The sequence below is a fragment of the Falco naumanni genome, chromosome 15 (assembly GCF_017639655.2).
Source record: "Falco naumanni isolate bFalNau1 chromosome 15, bFalNau1.pat, whole genome shotgun sequence".
NCBI classification, from domain to species: domain Eukaryota; kingdom Metazoa; phylum Chordata; class Aves; order Falconiformes; family Falconidae; genus Falco; species Falco naumanni.
In genome coordinates, this window is record NC_054068.1 from 22,511,709 (window position 1) to 22,531,276 (window position 19,568).

General features: G+C 41.3%; 1 protein-coding gene and 1 non-coding gene across 12 annotated transcripts in view; both read left to right on the forward strand.

Annotated features, from left to right (window-relative positions):
- The window catches only part of CNOT1 (CCR4-NOT transcription complex subunit 1), a 61,465-nt gene that overhangs the window by 17,093 nt on the left and 24,804 nt on the right, over positions 1 to 19,568 (forward strand). For 5 of the 11 annotated variants that reach the window (XM_040615831.1, XM_040615838.1, XM_040615834.1 and 2 more), the window contains exons 11-23: positions 1,157 to 1,327; positions 1,840 to 1,967; positions 2,949 to 3,189; positions 4,944 to 5,063; positions 6,041 to 6,163; positions 6,391 to 6,542; positions 11,977 to 12,127; positions 13,483 to 13,684; positions 14,100 to 14,246; positions 15,404 to 15,528; positions 16,387 to 16,673; positions 17,944 to 18,022; positions 19,259 to 19,489. In XM_040615831.1, coding sequence (XP_040471765.1) covers positions 1,157 to 1,327; positions 1,840 to 1,967; positions 2,949 to 3,189; positions 4,944 to 5,063; positions 6,041 to 6,163; positions 6,391 to 6,542; positions 11,977 to 12,127; positions 13,483 to 13,684; positions 14,100 to 14,246; positions 15,404 to 15,528; positions 16,387 to 16,673; positions 17,944 to 18,022; positions 19,259 to 19,489 — 2,157 coding nt within the window. The remainder of the gene's footprint in view (positions 1 to 1,156; positions 1,328 to 1,839; positions 1,968 to 2,948; positions 3,190 to 4,943; positions 5,064 to 6,040; positions 6,164 to 6,390; positions 6,543 to 11,976; positions 12,128 to 13,482; positions 13,685 to 14,099; positions 14,247 to 15,403; positions 15,529 to 16,386; positions 16,674 to 17,943; positions 18,023 to 19,258; positions 19,490 to 19,568) is intronic. The other 6 variants (XM_040615836.1, XM_040615841.1, XM_040615835.1 and 3 more) reach the window with 3 other exon arrangements.
- On the forward strand, positions 12,452 to 12,590 carry LOC121098170. The gene has a single exon (XR_005831197.1). It is a non-coding gene; the product is annotated as a small nucleolar RNA SNORA50 (small nucleolar RNA).

Here is a 19,568-nt window from a genome sequence, read left to right on the forward strand (position 1 = left end):
CGTGAGTGTCTTTCTTTTATGTGGAGTATCTGGAAGAAGAGCATATCTCAATGTGTGTATTAATTTTTTTAAGCTCCTAGCAGTCTGAATGGCTTTGAATCTCACTAAAGTGATAGCACTGCTATACTTAAATGATTAGTGTTTTTCCTCATGAACAAGAAAATTCTGAGGAATTGTGGGCATTAAAAGCTGCCTGAATGGCTAACTTGGGTGCAACTTGAGATTTATTCCACACTGCTCCCACATACTCCAGCATTCGTTCTCTGAGCATTTTGTTTGAAATGATTTCTGACAGTGGAAAGTTTTGTGCGTCAGGCACCTTGTTTTGAAAAGCTGTTCACTGTAGGCATTAATGATGAGAATTAAACAAAATATTTTTGTAGCTATTGATTCCAAAACTAAATGCTTTTTGCATATGATGATGCTTCAGAAATGGAAAATCTTTCCGCCACTTAAAGCAGCATTTTTTGTAATTAACTTAGTGAAACATGAGTACAGTTTCTTTTGCCTGCCTTATATTGGGTGATTATTTTTTTTTTTCTTGTATGTTCCTTCTAATCTGTGCAGGACTCACTGTGTTGTTTTTATAAGCCTTGGAACACATAACTACCTTTGTTGCTCAGCTATCTCTGAAATGAGTGGTCTGTGTTCCACGGTGGCCATAGTTCCCTCCAAGCTCCCTCATCCTTGTGGAATATCTGCAAGTCTAATAGGTGCTTTGCAAGTACTTGCAGTGTACATTTTACGAAAGGAAAAACAAGTTGTTCTTGCCAGCAGGTCAGACCCTTCTGCCTTCTGTTGGAAGGTATATGGAAGCCTACAAAAGAATTGAGTCAGCATGCTAAGAAAGGAGCTATGTGTTGGGGTTGGGTTTTTTTGTTTTTGAAGGCTTGTTAGTGAAATGTTTGGAAGGATAGATAGCTACTGCCTGTAGTGCTGGGGGAAGTGCAGTCTCACAGGCTAGTTTCAAACATTAACTTGCATCAAGTTCACACAGCTGTCTAAATCCTGGTTCTGTTAAAACAAAAACCTTGCTTTCAACTACAAGTCAGGTGAATGTTAAGCTGGTTAAAATACTGATGAATAGGGGTTCTTACAAGACAGTACTGAAGATGGTAATGCTGATGGATGACTACTCTTGGGTTTCTGTTTGCAGAATCCTAGCCTGGACTTCAAAGTAGTAACCTATGAATTGGACCATCCGGGATTTCAGATTCGTGACAGCAAGGGCCTGCATATTGTAGTGTTTGGCATCCAGAGAGGGCTGGGCATGGAAGTTTTTCCAGTTAATGCCATATACAGACCTTGGAAGCACGCGGAGGGCCAGGTAGGTTTACCAGCATTTCTGTTGCATCTTGCAAATTTCCTGAATTTCTTGAATTGCAAATGTGGATTGGTGACATGAATTTTTAGACAAGTCCCACTTGAGAACTTGGCCTGTAAGGCACAGGCCTCGGGTATGTTGAAGTACAGTCTGTTAATTGAGCGGGGTCTGCATTGTTTGGGAGGAGATGATCACTTGCTGTATGTGTGTGGCAACACCTGGTTTTAGCAGAGTTCTGATGGGTGATGCAGCTGATTGTAGAACTGTTTTTGTCTGGTTGCACAAAAAGGCTACAGCTTTGTGCAAACAAGTACCCTCAGCATGTGTGTGTCTGTCACTTCCGGAAATCCAGGGAGGAAAAGTGTGAGATGATCAGTTATGTAAAACACATTGATAGTAAATCTTGGCTCATCTTGGCTTTGGTTTATGTCATTCTCAGAAATGTGGCAGTTAATAAAGTGGAAGGAACCTCAAACTCCAAATATCTAAACTACTTCTGATGTCTTTTATTCCAGCTCTCTTTCATTCAACATTCCCTCATAAACCCCGACATCTTCTGTTTTGCTGACTACCCTTGTCATACTGTTGCCACAGACATCCTGAAAGCACCACCGGAGGATGACAATCGAGAAATTGCTACATGGTAAACCTGCTCTCAACTTCTTTTTGTACCTAGAGTTAACTTGCTTGTCTAGTCAAATGTGGCTTTGTCTTTATGCAACCAGATTTCTTTGTAGCGCTGTGTACATCCCAATAGATCAGCCATTAGTATTAGTTCCGTGTTTGATCAGTGAAAACTCTCATATCAGAAAATCCTGTGTACTTCCATAATACCTGAAAAGGTACTGCCAGTTCTTGCTTTTATTGGAGTCTTTTGGTTGTCTGGAGAACTTCTGCTGATGTATTTTGGCAGATGCTGTGAGCGTGGAGGTATGAATTTAAATTTGTCTTTCCCATGATGACCTTAGAAAAACTTCCTCTACTTGTATGAAAGGAATCCTGGGATTTAAATAGTAAATTTATACAGCTATTGCTGAGTTATTGCATAAAGCTGACTAGTTTGACTTCAAGCTGACCTTTACACCCCTTCTGATGCAGCTCTGTAGCTGATTTCAGTGAAGGTATTTACTTCTATTTCCACTGTATGGCCCAAAATAGTGAATGGGAAGATGGAGGATAATGGGTAAATTGGGGGAGGTGGCAATGATTACTTGTCTGTAAGGCAGACAAAACAAGTAGAATATATTCACTAAGTTTCACAGGTGGGAACCTCGGGTGTTTTGAAAGGTGTATTCCATTTCTGGAAGTATGTTTCAAGCCAAGTTATCAAAGTGACCCACCTCAAGCTGATTTTTTCCGGCATCAGCTTTCAATTCTCTCTCTTCCCTAACAAAATCAGAAAAAGCTCTTAAATGGTTTTTTTTTTTTAAAAAAAAGTTGTAATGGTCTTGTAGGCTTAATTGTATGTGGTAAGAGCTGCAGGGTCAGGTTGTTCGCAGTAGGCATTGCTCTATATGTAGTCTTTCAGTTGTTGCTGCAAAATGTGTGAATCCAGGATCCTGTAAGCCAACTACTTTGTAACTTCTGGGGGGTTGTTGTCTATTTGGTTTTTTCCTTTTGTTAGGAAGAGCCTGGATTTGATTGAATCTCTGTTACGACTGGCAGAAGTGGGACAGTATGAGCAGGTCAAGCAGCTCTTCAGTTTTCCTATCAAGCATTGCCCAGATATGTTGGTATTGGCCTTACTGCAGATCAACACGTCCTGGCATACCTTGCGCCATGAACTCATCTCCACGCTCATGCCGATTTTCCTTGGCAACCATCCCAACTCTGCTATCATTTTGCACTATGCATGGCATGGGCAGGTAAGTATTTTTAATAAGTGTGCCTGTAGTTTGTTCGTGGAACTGAAAGCTTGTTAAGTGGGTTGAACAGTTAAAACAATGCTTATATTGGTTTATGAACTGGGTAATTTAAAACCAAAGGGGTAAATTAGCAGTGGCTTAACGGAAATAGTATGAGTTATCTCATCCCTGTCTTGAAGCAAACTGTTGTGATTTGATTTTCTTTGTGGAAATATATTCAGAACAAAGAAATCATGTTCACTGAGAAAATATTCCTGGAGAAGCAAAGAGACCAAAGTCAAACTTGACTTGTTTTTTTTCCTTCCAGTTTTAACCAAAGTTTGATTTTATTTTTTTTTGAAAACAAAAGAACACCAAACTCTCACAACAGTAACAACCCCCTCCACTCTCAGAACAGTAGATGCCACCCCCCACCCCAAACTCTCAAATTTACACTTTTTGAAATGTAGAAACTTGAAGCAATAAGAGATGAGGAAGTTTAAACCAAAGTACTCTGCTAAAAGATAGAAACATGTATAAAGAAGCTACTTACACTGTAAGTTTTAGGAGCCTCTAGGGTGTTTTCTGAAAACTTGGGACTGGCTGCTACCCTTCACACAGAGAGCTTCCATGCAGAGACAGGGTAATTATGCATGCAAATCCCATGCTTTCAGTGGACAAACAGGTAGGCTTTTATGTATTGCCCTTTTGGTATGGCCTTTGTCATTGTGTCCACTGGTAGTTAAGCAAGTAAGAGTCATAAGAGGAAACTTAACAGCAGAGGAAGTCTCTGGGGTAGGAGAATGCATTAGGAAATATCTTGCCTTGTTCAAATACAGTAGAGTTGATAAGAAGCTTTACCTCTTAAGTCTCGGTCTACATTCATTGCAAAATTATGGCTGTTTTCTAGCTGAAGTACTATGAATGTTTGGTTTTTTCCCCTGACAAAAGTCTTTAAATTGAAGAATGGGGGGATAGAAGTGATATGCTTTCTGCATAAGGTATTGAACTGGCAGAATGTGACTTTTCCACAGGGTAGGCTTCAGAATAAAGTACAGAATGTCATGTGGCAGCCATCATGGTGCTGATCCACAACTTGAGGATATTTCACTTCCCCAGCTGAGGGAGTCTTTAAGCAAAAACCTTGCTGTCATCAAAATCTTAATGTGTTGTAGTTTAAAATTGCCCCTGTGTGAGCAAAGAGCTAGATACTGTGTTTTCCATGTTAAGGTGTGACATTTCAGGTCTCACTTCAAGACATCACATCATGCATAACATTTTGTAAATTTGCACGTTCCAAGAGCAGTTTCTGTACAGTTGAGAGGAACTAGACCTGTACAGTGGTAGGAAAGAGATAGAGATGTACATCCTTTTCATAGTCATCCTACATCTTTCAGTTGTAGTTCCTGGATAGTTTATTGCACAAAAAACCCAACTCAGAAGTCAAATTCTGAAGTTAAAGAGTAAATATGTTTGCATGTTAAGCTTTAGAGGTCAAATATCCTATTTAATGTTCACATGGTTGATCCTTTTCCTAGAGCAGGGGTCCTCAAACTTTTTAAACGGGGCCAGCACGTGGATGAAGTGGCAGGAGGTCATTTGTGGCTGCTTGGTTCCCCTCCCCGCCCCCCACCCCACCCCAACCCCCGGGGTGGAGGCGGGGGGGGGGGGGGGGGGGGGTCTGTAAAGTATCCAGCCTGTGGGCCATAGTTTGAGGACCCCTGTCCTAGAGGCATGAAGTAAAATCCTAATTATCCTAATTTAATTCTTCTCAGGGTCAGTCTCCTTCAATTCGTCAGCTTATCATGCATGCAATGGCAGAATGGTACATGAGAGGGGAGCAGTATGACCAGGCAAAATTGTCACGTATTCTTGATGTGGCGCAAGACTTGAAGGTGAGTTTTTCAAAGTACTGCTGTTGTTTTCTCTCTGGTATCTTATGCAGATTCACTTATCTTTTAACAAAGGCCAAGCTTAACTTAGATGTGACTAATTTAGTCAGGATTACTTTGTTTAAGCATGTCTGAATTCATTTGTTGCTGCTGTACCTCATCTTAAAAAAAACAACCTCCCCCCCCGCCTCCCGCAAAAAAAAAAATATTGAGAAACCAGTGCTCTTCAGCTGAGTTGTGGTGTCTGACTACAGATGCTTTCTACCTTTCCGGTTGTGAACTAAAGGCAGTTCTCATTGGCATTCACGGTAGGGCTGGTTATCATGGCTTAGCTGACAAGTAACTTGGGAAGGAGTATAATAGGACTGCTTGCTATGGGAATGGACTGTAAATCCAGGAAGGGCTTTGACTATTTTAAACTTGAATACCATTGAAATGGGAATGTAGAAGATTCTTTGAGGACTTTATTGCTTCCTAAAGTTAGATGCAGAATAATTGGGTGTCTCCAAAGTGCAAGAGCGCAAACTGCTGCTTGAAGTCAGTTTTGTTGTAGCAGTTCCTGTGCTCAAAGATGAACACTTAGAGCAAATGTATTCAGAGTGGCTCTGAAGGGGTTGAGGTCTCTTTGCAGGGAAGTGCTGGACCCTGGTGATTAATTTTGCTGTGATACCGACTTGGTAGCTCTCAGCCATTTGCTGGTGGGTTTTCATATAGAGGAATTTAAAACTGTCAGCACAAGGTCGCTTCAAAGAAGATAGGGTCATGATTTCAAATGAGAGCTCTTGCTTATTTGTCTCACGGGCAAGCTGTAAGTGGGTGAAGCTCATAGTACCAGTCTTTTCGTTGACAGAGAAAGCATAGCAGCATGTGATTGCAAGACTTCTGTACTAAAAAGTACATGGGGATAAGAAGGGAAAAAAAAGGAGAAAGGGTATCCTTGTGTCTTCACTACTAGTCTTCTGATTATTTTTTTTCTTTAGGCCTTGTCAATGCTGCTAAATGGTACTCCATTTGCCTTTGTTATTGACCTTGCTGCACTTGCCTCTCGACGGGAATACCTCAAACTTGACAAATGGCTCACAGATAAAATTCGGGAGCATGGGGTAAAGCAGGATTTTTCTTTCTATTTCTGCGCTCTATCAGTGACTAACTTAAGTCACTTCATTAATTTTATAAGTAGCTTTAAACTTGTGGAAAGTGTCTATGGTCTGATAGTACATTTTCACTGAACTATAATAGCTTAGCGCAGTTGTTTCCACAGTGCAATTGCCAAGTTTGAAATAGTGGCTTGGATGCAGTTTGGGAGATTAAGATAACATTTTTTCCTCAGGAGCCTTTCATCCAGGCCTGTATGACCTTCTTAAAGAGAAGATGTCCCTCTATCTTGGGTGGCCTTGCTCCAGAAAAAGATCAGCCCAAAAGTGCTCAGCTTCCTCCAGAAACCTTGGCGACTATGTTGGCATGTCTGCAAGCTTGTGCTGGGTAAGGATTATATTGCTTATGCTGAATGTGTAATCTGTTTGCAACTTTTTTGCTGGCACATGGTCACAGCTGGTTTGGAATTTCACAGGGAGAATGGGGTTAACAAGAGTATATAAGCTTGCAGGGGTGGATTCAGTAGTAGGTTTAATTTTGCACTGAAGCTTCTGAAGTTAGGTCACAAGAGCTTGAGTGTTCTTGTCTTTATAATTAAAAAAGTGAGGTGGTCTTGGTAACTGGGGGATGGCTGCTTGGTGAGATCCTGGGTTGTTAATGACTAAATGCAGGGCTGTAATTTGCACAGAAAGGAATACAGGTGTAACTACAGAGTGGGACAGCATCTTGGAAAACAGTGATTGTATAAAGGCGATTGTGTTAGGCAAATGGCTCTGTGTGATTACTACCCTAGCAGGAGGGGCTAATGCAGTCCTTGTGTGCTGAAGTGGTAAGTGGTGATTGTAATGTAACTGGGACTGAAACTAGACGTGTAACTCGCGTTGTCTTCATTTGAGACAGTCTCAAAGTAGTGAAAGGGTGGAAAATAGCCTCTTGCAGATCAGATTGCTTAGCTGAAGTCCAGAAGAAAAGTGTGGGTCCTAGGGAGCAGTTTCATTTGCTAGAGGAGACGGGTAGACAACAGAAAGGACAAATGAGTTTAAGTACTGTGTTCCCATTTTCTTAAAAATGACTGAATGTTGTTAAATATTTGTGGTGTCACTTCTCTATGCTGTCAGATCAAGATGGTATTTAACTGCTTTTGAAAGCAGTATTTCAAAGATAACTAAGTGTAGCATAGCATGGTGTATGTGCCAGAGAGACTGAAAGCTGGAGACGGTGCTAGTTTTGAGTATTAAATTTTGACACCAAAAGAGGCTGGTGTGTCTGAGTGCCCACTACCTGATTGAAGGCCTATATCGTGTCCCTTAGTTTCACCAGTGTTGTTGTGAAAGACACAACATCTTTAAAGGTGTCCAGGATGGTTTGTGGCTGTCATGTAGATGCTAGGAAGTGAGTATTGACATAGAATTGTCATGATGGGTATTTGAACTGGAAGGGAATTTGAGGTACCTATAAGATTTTGGGAGAAAGGATTCTCCTGACTTCTGCTGGGACCTGTGCAATTAAACTTCGAAATGCTGTTGAAATATAATGGTCTAGCACACTTCTTGGGCTGAAAAGATGGCTGTTATTTTTCAACTCAAAGTGCATCTTCTGAGGCTATAGTTCACAAATTAAATTACATTCATTATTTTGCGTTGCTACTGTGTCCAGATTTCAGAGGTTTAATAGTTAACTGTAGACTTGACTTGCATCTAATGTCACTGTGTTCTGAATCTTAATGTGTTACCAATATTTATTTATTTAATTAATTCCAAAAGCCACTAGTTCTCTACTGGCACAATTCTCTCTGTTTTTGGTTTCTTTTTATAGCTACTTGTATTCCCTTTTATGCAAGAATGTGACCTACTTGCAGTCATTTTCCATTACTTATTCTCTTTGAGCTTTAAGAAGAAAATGCTTGGCTTTCTTTCATGAAGCAATTGCTTTGATTAGCTTAAGTTTCAGTCATGAAGGAAAATCACAGTAAATATTAAGTACGCCTGGAAGGGTAGTTTGACTTCACAAGCTAAAGTCTGCTGTTTCTTAAATCTGTTGATTTAGGACCCTGCTCTTTAATTAGGCTGTAATTATTTCTTGTCCCATTTTGTGTCCAGGGAGACACTTTTTTTTTTTTTAGCCACCAGGACCCTGCATGTTTTGAGACACTTTATTTTTGGTGCAGCTTGTTTGTCACTGGTGGGCACCGCAGTTGTGGCATTGTGTAGCAGTGAGGCTTCAAAAAGAAATAAGTGCTCCTTTTATTACTGTGTTCTTAAAATGAATTCAGAGTGGTTGCAGGCACCACAGGCTGACCAAGCATGTGATTTGGTAACAAACTGCTTATGAGAAGGCTGCCTCTTGAGCTGCAGTGAGTTGAGAGGGGCAGCAAGCAGTGCCTCTCCCCATGCAGCTGTGTCCAGCATAGGTCAAGCGTGTCAGCTGGAGGAATGGTCACGCTTTCTCAGTCCCTGCTTGAAGAACGGAAGAGGCTTCTGGCTACCTGTGCCTAGGGGAATGAAAAGGCCTTTCCCTGCTTTGTAAAAATGGGTTTTAAAAAAAAAAATTATGGAAGAGGTGAACTTTTATTTCAGCAAGCTGGGGCTTCCCTTAAGCTGACGGTTTTTCCTCTAGAGCTGGCTGCCTGTGGTTCTTGGCTTTCCTCCTTATTATGTTCCAAAGTTCACCTTACTGTAGTTGTCCCATAGTTCTTTTCTGGGAATGGCACTGATTAGGATAGATGCCTGAATATATTTTTACATAGAACTTGAAAATACTGACATTTTCTTTAAGAGCTTGTTACCATAGAATCATAAATCGTAGAACAGTTCTGGGTTGGAAGGGACCTTAAAGACATCTAGTTCCAACCCCCAGCCCAGGTTGTTCCAAGCCCCATGCACTCTGGCCTTGAACACTTCCAGGGATGGGGCATCCACAGCTGCTCTGGACAACCTCTGCCAGTGCCTCACCACCCTCACAGTGAAGAATTTCTTCCTAATAGCTAATCTTTTCCAGTTTAGAGCCATTTCCCCCTGTCCTGTCACTGCATGCCCTTGTAAAAAGCTCCTCTCCAGCTTTCTTGTAGGCCCCCTTTAAGTACTGGAAAGCTGCTATGAGGTCTCCTTGGAGCCTTCTCTTCTCCAGGCTTAACAACCCCAACACTCTCAGCCTGTCTTCACAGGAGAGGTGTTCCAGCCCTCTGATCATCTTTGTGGCTTCCTCTGGACTCAATTCAACAGGTCCATGTCCTTCTTATGTTGGGGGCTCCAGAGCTGGATGCAGTATTCCAGGTGGGATCTCGTGAGAGCAGAGCAGAGGGGGAGAATTGCCTCCCTTGACCTGCTGGTCATACTGCTTTGCAAGCAGCCCAGGATTTGGTCAGCTTTCTGGGCTGCAAGTGCACATTGTTGAGCTTTCAGTCTGCTAGCATCCCCAAGCTCTTGTGCTCAGGACTGCTCTTAATCCATTCTCCACCCAGCCTGTATTGACTCTGGGGGTTGCCCCAACCCACACGCACCACCTTGTACTTGGCCTTGTTGAACCTTGTGAGGTTCACTAGAGCCCACATCTCAGTCCTGTCAAGATGCCTCTGGATGGCATCCCTTCCCTTCAGCGTGTCAACTGCACCATGTACATTGTGTCATCAGCAGACTAGTTGAGGGTGCACTTCATCCCACTGTTCATGCTACCAACAAAGGTATTGAACAGCACCAGTCCCAGTACTGACCCCTGAGGAATGCCACTTGTCACTGGTCTCCACTTGGACATCGAGCCGTTGACCACAACTCTTTGCGACCATTCAACCAGTTCATGCCCACCTACTTCTTCATAACCTTTGCCTCAAATGCAGTTTTTTTGTGAAAACCTGCGGTTTTGTACTTGATACAGCAGTATATCTTTTGGTATGGTAACAAAGTTAACCTTCAGTCTCTCTAGGTGGTGGGACGTAGTGTTGGTGGATTGCTCCAAAGCACAAGTGACGTAACTGGTCACCGTAAATACAAAATTCTAGCACTGTAATTAGTCTTTGTTGTGGGCTGACATATTATCTATCTACAGCAGGTTGCTGTTTGTTTTGCTGAAGTGTGCTACAATATTTAAGCATGAAGACTGCAAGTTTTAACTGCTACAAAAAAAGGGGGAGGGCAGAAGACTGAGGGTGGTAACAATGTGTGAACTTGGCTCTTAGGTCCTTAGTCCCATTTCCTGGTTAGGGCGGCGCTGTGTGATCTTGGAACGCCTCCTGCATCAAGGAAAAAAACTCTGCTGCCTGCTAATTGGTCATACATACATTTAAAGGTTGATATTTCTGAGACTCTGGCATTGCAGTGTAAGCAAGTACATATTGTAGATGCTGAACCTACAGTGTTCCATGCTCAGAGTGTGGTCTTCAGGTCTGGTTGCACTTTTCCAAAACAGAAGTCCCTTTGGGTGTTTTGAAGGTAGGTTTCTGATTGCTTTTTGATACACGCCCCCAAGCCCATTGCTTCTAAGGCCTTTGACACTAGGCCCTGGAAATGGTTGATAAAATGTTTGTTGCCCTGTATGGAAACCTGCTCACCCATACTATCTCCCCCACCCCCCCATCTGTCATGGGTGAGCTTTTATCCACACTACATAGTGGATCACTGTCTTTGGAGAACAACTGGAAGCCCTTATCTCTGTGTAGCCTGTCATGCTAAAGGCTGATCTGCACTTTGTTTTCCTGCCTTAATTGTCAGGATTGTTCTTCTGTCTTTTTCACCTCATGCCAACAGCTGTGCAGTAAAAGCTTGTGAAAATTGAGTTAGCCTTGTGTGGAGATTCCTCGTTTTAACAAAACAACAAAGCTGTATTGGTATAGCTGCCCCATTACAGGAAGGTATCTGCTGCTTTAGCTGTCCTCACCAAGAAGGTAGAACTAAAAAGTTCAGGCATGCTGTTAATAATTGGCTGTATTTTCCAAAAGGAAAATGTTAGTGTTGTGTTAATATGTTTGTGGTTAGGTATGTCAGCAGCAGAGCTGGCTTTCCTTCCAGTTTCGGAACGTGGCAGTCAGACATGGAATACTTTGGAAAGAGGTACAAGCTGCTCTTGATTGTGCAATGACTTTGTGCCTAAGTTTCAGTTTTCAGTTGGCTTTTGATTATTATAATCTTGAATAGTTAGGTTTGCTGTCTCTGTTTTGGTTTAATGTTAGTGTGTGAAGCATGTCTTTCAGTGCACACAGATGAGTTTTAGTGAAGCAGGTGGGGGTATTTACCTCTTGTCCTTTTTTGTCCTTTGAGTGTGTAGCCCAAGCTTTAGTCTTGTTATATCTCCCCTTTTGGAGAGACCTCACGTGTAACAAGATTCAGAGTGGGAATAATAATGAGTGAAGTCTTGAGGACAGGAAGGAGCCCTGAGGAGCAGTTTTGAATGAGGGATTGTTAGCATCAGTGACTGTGTGTGTTAATTTATGAGGCTGAGCTGTATATAGCCCAAAATGTGGATGACAGCATACAAAGACTGTTGTAGGTAGTCTGTTGTTCCAAGGACCGTTAGTGATGTAGATGCATATCCCAGATTTCTGCAAGTCATTACTTGCTGGGGTAACTGTGAAGCACTACTTGAATTACTGAAAACAAAGGAGTATACTATTGGACACTAATTTTTAGAACTACAGGTTAACTTTTTCTGTTTTCATTTCTCTTGGGATGTGCTCTAAGTTTTGCAAATAACAAAATGTACCTTCTGCTGGAGTTGTTTTACAGCTTCTGTTTGTGAAATGTGGCCCCAGTTTCTCTAGGAAGACCATGTAAGATAGGGGCCTTAGCTTCACGCATGTTATATGGCTCACTAGCCTGCTTCTCTGTTGTAGGAGTGTTTCTCAGGAGCTGTCAGAGACGATCCTCACCATGGTAGCTAACTGCAGTAATGTCATGAACAAGGCTAGACAGCCACCACCTGGAGTCATGCCAAAAGGACGCCCACCCAGTGCTAGCAGCTTGGATGCCATCTCTCCTGTACAGGTAGACAAAAAATGTGCTGCATTTTTTAGGAGTTATTGTTGATTTAACATTAGTTCTGCTGCACTGTTTGAGCTTTTTCAGCAGGACTCAGTAAAACATCATCTGGCTCCCTTAGTTTTATGCTTGCATGTCTAGATAACCTGTAACTACAGAATAAAGCCTGAGGTTTGTAGTTCAGAAATGTCTTTAATTTCACAAATGTTGGTAAGAAGTAACTGAAGGATAGCAGGATGGGAGCACTGAAGAGGGTTAGAGATTTGGTTTATTTAAAATAACTGAGGGTTTCTTTTAAAGTGCTAAAATTTACTAAGACTTTTGAGAATTAAGCACTGCCTTTGAACCTGATCTGTCTTGTTTGTAGCCTCACGGGCCAAGCAACAGTGCTGTGCTAGAGTGTAAGGACTTTGTTAGAACTGGGGCTCTTCAGCTCTCAACTGAATGCTCTTAAAAACAAGGTACATTTAAGTTGCTCCCTGTCACTCATCATCCCTTCCTCCTCTGGGAGCAACCCATTACAGACAGGTTTTGCTTCTAGCAATTACATTCAATGGCAGATTTAAAAGTGGTGACAAGTTTTTTTCACATGAAATAGTGGGAATTTAGCATTTAAGAATGTCTGAAACATGAGTAGATTCATGAACTAAATACAGAGAGCAGTTTCCTTGTAAATTGTTGCTTTATTGAAGTTGCTTGTCACATGTACCAAATATCTTGGCAACCTGCTGCAAATAACCGATGTGAACAAATAGAGCAGCAGATGTTAGTCTGTAGTCATGCTGTCTTTTGGGCAGATAGCAGTTTGCTGCTGTTCCTCATCAGGAGCTCTTAAGTTACTGCTCTGTCAGGCAGTGTTGTGCCTTCCCTCCTCCTCATCACCCAGATATTAATGCTTTTTATCGAAGACTGCTTTCAGGCATTTACCTGTGAAAAGCGGGCATAATGGCATCCTGTAGACAGTTAAAGATACTCTGTGAGCTTGGTACTAAATAACTTTTAAGTCTTGAGGTGGGGTCTGAGGTCGCAGACTGCAGAGCATAAACTAGCATAAAAATCTATGTGCTGGTTATAAGCATTTACTGTTGTGTAACACTTAACTAGAGACTATAGAATAATCAACCTTTCTCTAAAACCTCTGGTAGAATAGGATTTCGGGGATCGTAGAAGAAAAAGTGAAATCGCATTCTGTAGACAAACTAATCTGGGGTGATCTGGATGACTTCGGAATTTAAAGTAACTCCAGAAAAGCTCTTTTCAGGAATATTTTGATATGTAGCTGTCTTTATACAAAACCTGCCAAAAATCAGCTTGATCACGGTTTATGGATGTCTGTGTATAATCTTCCTTTCTTCATTCAGATTGACTCGCTTGCAGGAATGGCATCTCTTAGTCTAGGTGGCTCGGCTGCTCCTCATACCCAGAGCATGCAAGGCTTCCCTCCAAACCTGGGCTCTGCATTCAGCACTCCTCAGTCACCAGCAAAAGCATTCCCCCCTCTTTCCACCCAAAACCAGACCACAGGTTTCAGTGGCATTGGAGGACTCTCTTCACAGCTTCCAGGTACTGCTATCCACATGGAGTGGTTTGTATTTTTGATGTATTGGAGCTAAGGCAGTGTTACTGCCATCACTGGGAATACTGGACAAACAGCTGTGTCATGTGGCAGGGAATTAAACAGTCCTTGCTTCTAGGTTCCTGCTGAAATAGCAGTGCAGAACGTTGCAACTGCAATAGGTAAAAAGTTTGAGAGTCAAGAGGGTGAGTGTTCTGAAAGATTTTAGCAGCGTTATTTTAGGTTGGGACAGATTAAGAATCACTTGAGATAAAACTGCTTGGTATTAGGCAGTTATGAAGCTGTATAGCTCAGTTCTTGGAAATTGAGTGCTGGGAGTGTTAAGTGCATCCTGTGAAGGGTGCAACTGGGATGATCAGTTTGCCCTTCAGTAGGTGGTCTTACTACGGGTTTGATCTTCAGTAGGTGGTCTTACTACGGGTAGCCTGACTGGCATAGGAACTGGAGCCCTGGGCCTTCCTGCGGTGAACAATGACCCATTCGTGCAAAGGAAGCTGAGCACGTCTGGACTGAACCAGCCTACATTCCAGCAGAGTAAGATGAAACCTTGTAAGTGGTAGTGTTGTCTGTGCCTGTGAAGTGTGACTGTGGTCTGCAGTTAATCTGCATTTACTTCAAGGGAGGCTTAGATCTGTAGGTGGTAAATGTAAGAAATACGACTCTTGTATGATGGCATTATTAGTCTGTAAAAGGTGCTTCTAAACTTCTATACTAAAAGCTTTCCAAGTGGCTGGGGGAGTGGGGGTGGCTTTTTTTTTTAAAAAAAACCTGTTAGTGTAAAAATGTGACGTTACAGATCTGCATGAACAGTGTTGGTGTCCTTTTTTGTTGTGCTGTGTTGTCAACAAAAGTGTTGTCCTGCTCCTTATGGAGAATTGTATGCATTTGGTAAGAGGGTTTTTTGTTTTGTTTGTGACATGGTTAAGCAAAGCTACCTCGGTAAGGTCCTGTTGCAGCAAAGAATTTGACAGGTAAAGCAGCGAATTAGACTGCAACACTGGATGCAAATAAGACTTAACAAAAGTTGGTGGGAAGGTGGTTTTTGGAACAAGTAATTTGGTTCCTAACGCTGAGCTATTTATACTTAACTCGTTTATGTCTCTGAAGTATGCTCACAATGAAATGTTGAAGCAATCAAATCTTGCCTTTAGGAATCATAGCCATATGCTAAACCTTCCGTGCTGCTGTTGGTACATATGTCTCCTTTCACAGCTCCTCTATAAAAGCAAAGTTCCCGATCTCTACAGATACACAGTGCAGGCGGCTGTGGTGACCATTGGTTAATATTTTTGGGCTTGAACACTCAGTATAAACTTGCTTGAAGCTCACTGGCTGGCCTGAAAGTTTGTGTGAAAGTTTGTCTGCATGTTAGTGTTGCGTATCATGCTTTATTTATTCCAGTCCATTTTGCATTCATTTAGTTTAAGTGTCAGTTGAGGTTAGCTAGGGATGCAGTGGGTTCTAGGAATACAACAGCAGGAGTTAATTCTATCTTAGAATTAAGTTCTTTTACATAAGTACTATGTATGGAAAACAGATATTTTTCTTTTAAAATAACAATTCCTGTCTACTGGAAAGGATCAATACCCTGCTTTTCAGGAGAACTAGCAGGTTCTGTGTAGATTGGTGGAAGAGCTGAAAAGGACTAGGTGCAAATCCTGACTGCCTGAAGTTGTTCTGAGCATGATACCTCTTCCCTTTAACAGCTGACTTATCTCAGGTGTGGCCAGAGGCTAATCAGCACTTTAGCAAAGAAATAGATGATGAGGCAAACAGCTACTTTCAGCGTATTTACAACCATCCACCACATCCGACCATGTCTGTAGATGAGGTGAGTTCTGTTCTGTAGCAGTTGCATCACCTGTCCAAAGACTTGCTATAAAGTTAGTAGCAATTATTCCTTCATGTTTTACTGGAAAATAACAAAGGGCTAGTGGTAGATGCTGGCAGCATTGGGTTTTTTGCATGGTTGAAATGGTGTATTTCTAAGACAGCGTGCTTTCACGTTAAACTTGCTTTTGATCATTACATTCAACTTTTCACTTCTGTGGACTGAAGACTAAAGTCTTCATCTAAAGATGTCTAATTAACACTCCTAAAATGATGCTGAGTGGGAAGAGTTCAATGTGGAGTGGAAGCTTTTGTGTTCAAAATAAGTGCTAAAGTATGTTTTTAAACAGTCTATATAAATTATTCTTATAATGAATATATTTGCTTTTCAAGTATCTAAAAATTACTACAACATCTAAATATATAAAGGTATCCTAAGTTCTACCTTCTGAGCTTTGATAATTATTTTGGTTAGTCTCTATGAGAGTAATTATCACTCTGATGTTCTTGCTCTTTGAAGTACTTCAAATATAATTTAATAGATTTATGTGGTTATAAATTATGGAAGACACTGAACATTAATTTTCATTTTTCTAATTTTAAAGCAATGGAGTAGGCGGTCACAAAGTTTTATGTGAAGACAGTTACTTAAAGGGGAAAAAGCTAAAGTCTGAGGAAGAAGCTTATTGTGGTAATGTAGTGTCTTCTGGCTGAAAAGAGGTTTTCTTGAAGCAGTTATTTTGCAGTCTAGCTTGTGGGAGTGCAGTTTACCTTAGTTACAAGCACTGTTGAAACCTGAAGGTGTGGAAGGGCTGAAATAAAGCAAGTCTGTTAGTAACAATTTCCAATTTCTTTGTAGGTCTTGGAAATGCTGCAGAGGTTTAAGGACTCCAACATTAAACGGGAACGAGAAGTGTTTAACTGTATGCTGAGGAACTTGTTTGAGGAATACCGTTTCTTTCCCCAGTACCCAGATAAAGAGCTGCACATAACAGCCTGCCTCTTCGGTGGGATAATAGAGAAAGGACTGGTTACTTATATGGCATTGGGCCTGGCCCTACGCTATGTTCTTGAAGCCTTACGAAAGCCTTTTGCATCCAAAATGTACTATTTTGGTATTGCTGCACTAGATAGATTTAAAAATAGGTGAGTGTGGGTTTTGGTAATACTTGTAGCAGTGCCTGTAATGTCTTGATAACCTTGAACCTGCTCTGATTATGCAGTACAGGATTGCTTATATGTGTTTGATATTTACAGGTCTCAATGTCAGGATTACTTTAAAGATATGATGAGCTGAAACAAAATATGCTAATGTGTTAGTTAAAGGGTGACTTAATTTAAATCAGAATGTTCAGTGCAGTACCTGCATAAACGTGGGACAAACTGGGATGCTGAAACTACTTGGTGGACTTTGTTTATAAAAACAATTTGGTGATGGGTTGTTAGATGAAGTTGTTAGCTTGTTAGAAATGGGGTGAATGTAGTTACAGGTGCTTTCTACTGAAGTGCTATTTATATGATTCATTACTGAAAGACTGGCTAGGAACTAAGCTCTAGGACTTTGGTTGTACACAAATCTCAAGTATGGCAAAAAGTGTCTCAAGAAAAGCTTTCTCAAAGCTTGTAATAGATTGCAGGTAAAGGAAACTCTCAAGGCAGGCTGCTGTAGTAGACAGGATTATACACCTGTCAGAAAAGGCTTTGTTCCGGGGGAAGATAGTTGAACTTGAAAGGTGTTATAAAGCTTTTTGGAATTATTTAATGACTAGAAATGTGTGGACTCATAAGCAAGGAGCACATTATCTTCTGTCCTTATTCTCCTTTCAACATTCATCTGCCCTGCAGTATTTAATCTGTAATAAAAGCTGTTGCTTGCATCATTCATGGAAGACACTTAAGGCTGACATACTTGAGTCCTAGCCACCTCTTACTCCTCTTAAGAACAATTTTAAGTGGAACATAAAGATTTTACTGTCAATCAGTGGTAGCATCTAGCATTCGTAAGTAGAACTATAACAATTGGTGTGCATAGGTGAAGAAGCTTCTGTCTTGGGTGTTAGGGGCACTCTGGTTTGTTGTTTAAAATGTACTGAGCCAAACTACAAATTACTTACCCAATCTTACTGCAAATAAGGAATATAAATGCAATTTTGTGCTCAGTCAGAAGTATAAGAGATGTAGGATGAGTTACTGCAAATAAACCTTTTATTTTGCTGTTAATTTAATTTCAAATGAGTTTTGCAACAAAAAGTACTTCGTGGAAAATGCTTTGTTTGTAGTACAACTGCTGTAAGGAGTCTAGAAGTAATTCTGTGATTCTGTATGGGAATGACATATCGGTGTTATTTGTATTCCTCTCTAATACTGTTTCTGATCTGGGCTTGTGGTTCTGACTAATGTGTATTTTGTTTGACAGATTGAAGGACTATCCCCAGTATTGTCAGCACTTGGCTTCTATTAGTCACTTTATACAGTTCCCACATCATTTACAGGAGGTGAGTGTTCACGTTAGCACACTAGCTTTCTATGATTTTAAATTCTTTTGAGAAAATTCCTGTTTTCCTTTGGAAAAAGTCACCTGTCACAATTTTAGACAGTGTACATCCACCAAATCAAATGCCTTTTAAAGGTTTTGCTGTGGGATAGAGTGGGCAGGTGAAGGTGGTTATCTGGTACCTCTTCTGTTTCCACAAATCTGTTTGAGTTCCTTATGTTGAAATAGCTGCCGGAATATAAGTGTTATCAGCCAGTGCACAAGGCTATGCACAAAGATTTTTGAAGTGCTTCAGTGGATTCATATTCCAGTCCCTTAAGGATTTGGAGTTTTCCTCTAAAATGGAGGGCATTCAGCTGGGTTAATACAGTTTCTTACTCAGACCTGCCTGCTAAAATAATCCAGAAAAAGGTGAGAGAAATTTTGCTTCTGAAGGTCTGGTCAGGATAATGGGAATACCCTGTAGTCCAAAGCAGTGTTGATTGCTTTCATTGGTAGAAGTGCAGAAAAGCTAATGTGAGTGGCAGAGCTTGAGAGTGTAATGTAAATGATGAAAAATGTTCAGCTCTTAAGGTAGGTAGGCCATCTACCCAAAGCTGCAAAGTCCAGTAGCAGTCTCAGTTACACTAACAGGTTTCAGATTGTATCTGTTAAATGACAGCATGTTGTCTAATGTTACCAGTTTCTGGGTAAATGTATTACAGCAGGGAAGAAACCCATTTTCTACTGCGCAGCTAGTTTAGAAGATGTAAAATTTTGAAGTTGGCAGTTTCAGAACTATGGTTTTGCTTATTAATTCTGAACTTCAGACTTCACCGTTTCTATGTGGCTGTAGGAGTCCTTGGGCAAGACTTCTTACCTGCATTGTAGCCAGTTACTTGATACGCAGTTCTCGGGCTCTTTCCCCTCTTCTGCTCTGCTATCCCAGGCCTGCAGGGATGGGGGGGTTTGGGTAGCTCTCTGTAAAATTTTAAGGATGTCATGTCTCTTGATGCTTGGCATAAACCTATTGAGGTCAGAGGTAGAGCCTGAGGCTCCTCTCCAGTAAGAAAGTAAGTAGTGACAAGATGTGCTTTATAAGAGTACGCAATTGTGGTTTGCAGATTCCCTTAACAGCATTAGTGTCAGGTATTTTTCAAGTTTGTTGGCAAACCTGTATACTGCTCATGCTAAAATTCAACCTGTAGTTCTGCTGTTGTGTGTAAACTTATGTATGTGCTTGTTCACCCTGTTTTAGTACATAGAATATGGACAGCAATCCAGAGATCCTCCTGTGAAGATGCAGGGTTCAATCACCACCCCTGGAAGTATTGCACTTGCCCAGGCTCAAGCCCAGGCCCAGGTTCCAGCAAAAGCTCCTCTTGCTGGCCAAGTCAGCACTATAGTAACCACCTCAACCACCACCACTGTTGCAAAAACCATTACAATCACCCGACCAACTGGAGTCAGCTTCAAGAAAGATGTGCCGGTAAGCGTTCTGTCACTGCCGTGCTCTTACTGGAGAAGCAAAGGAGTTGCTTCTCTAGATTGAGTCATTGGTCTGGACT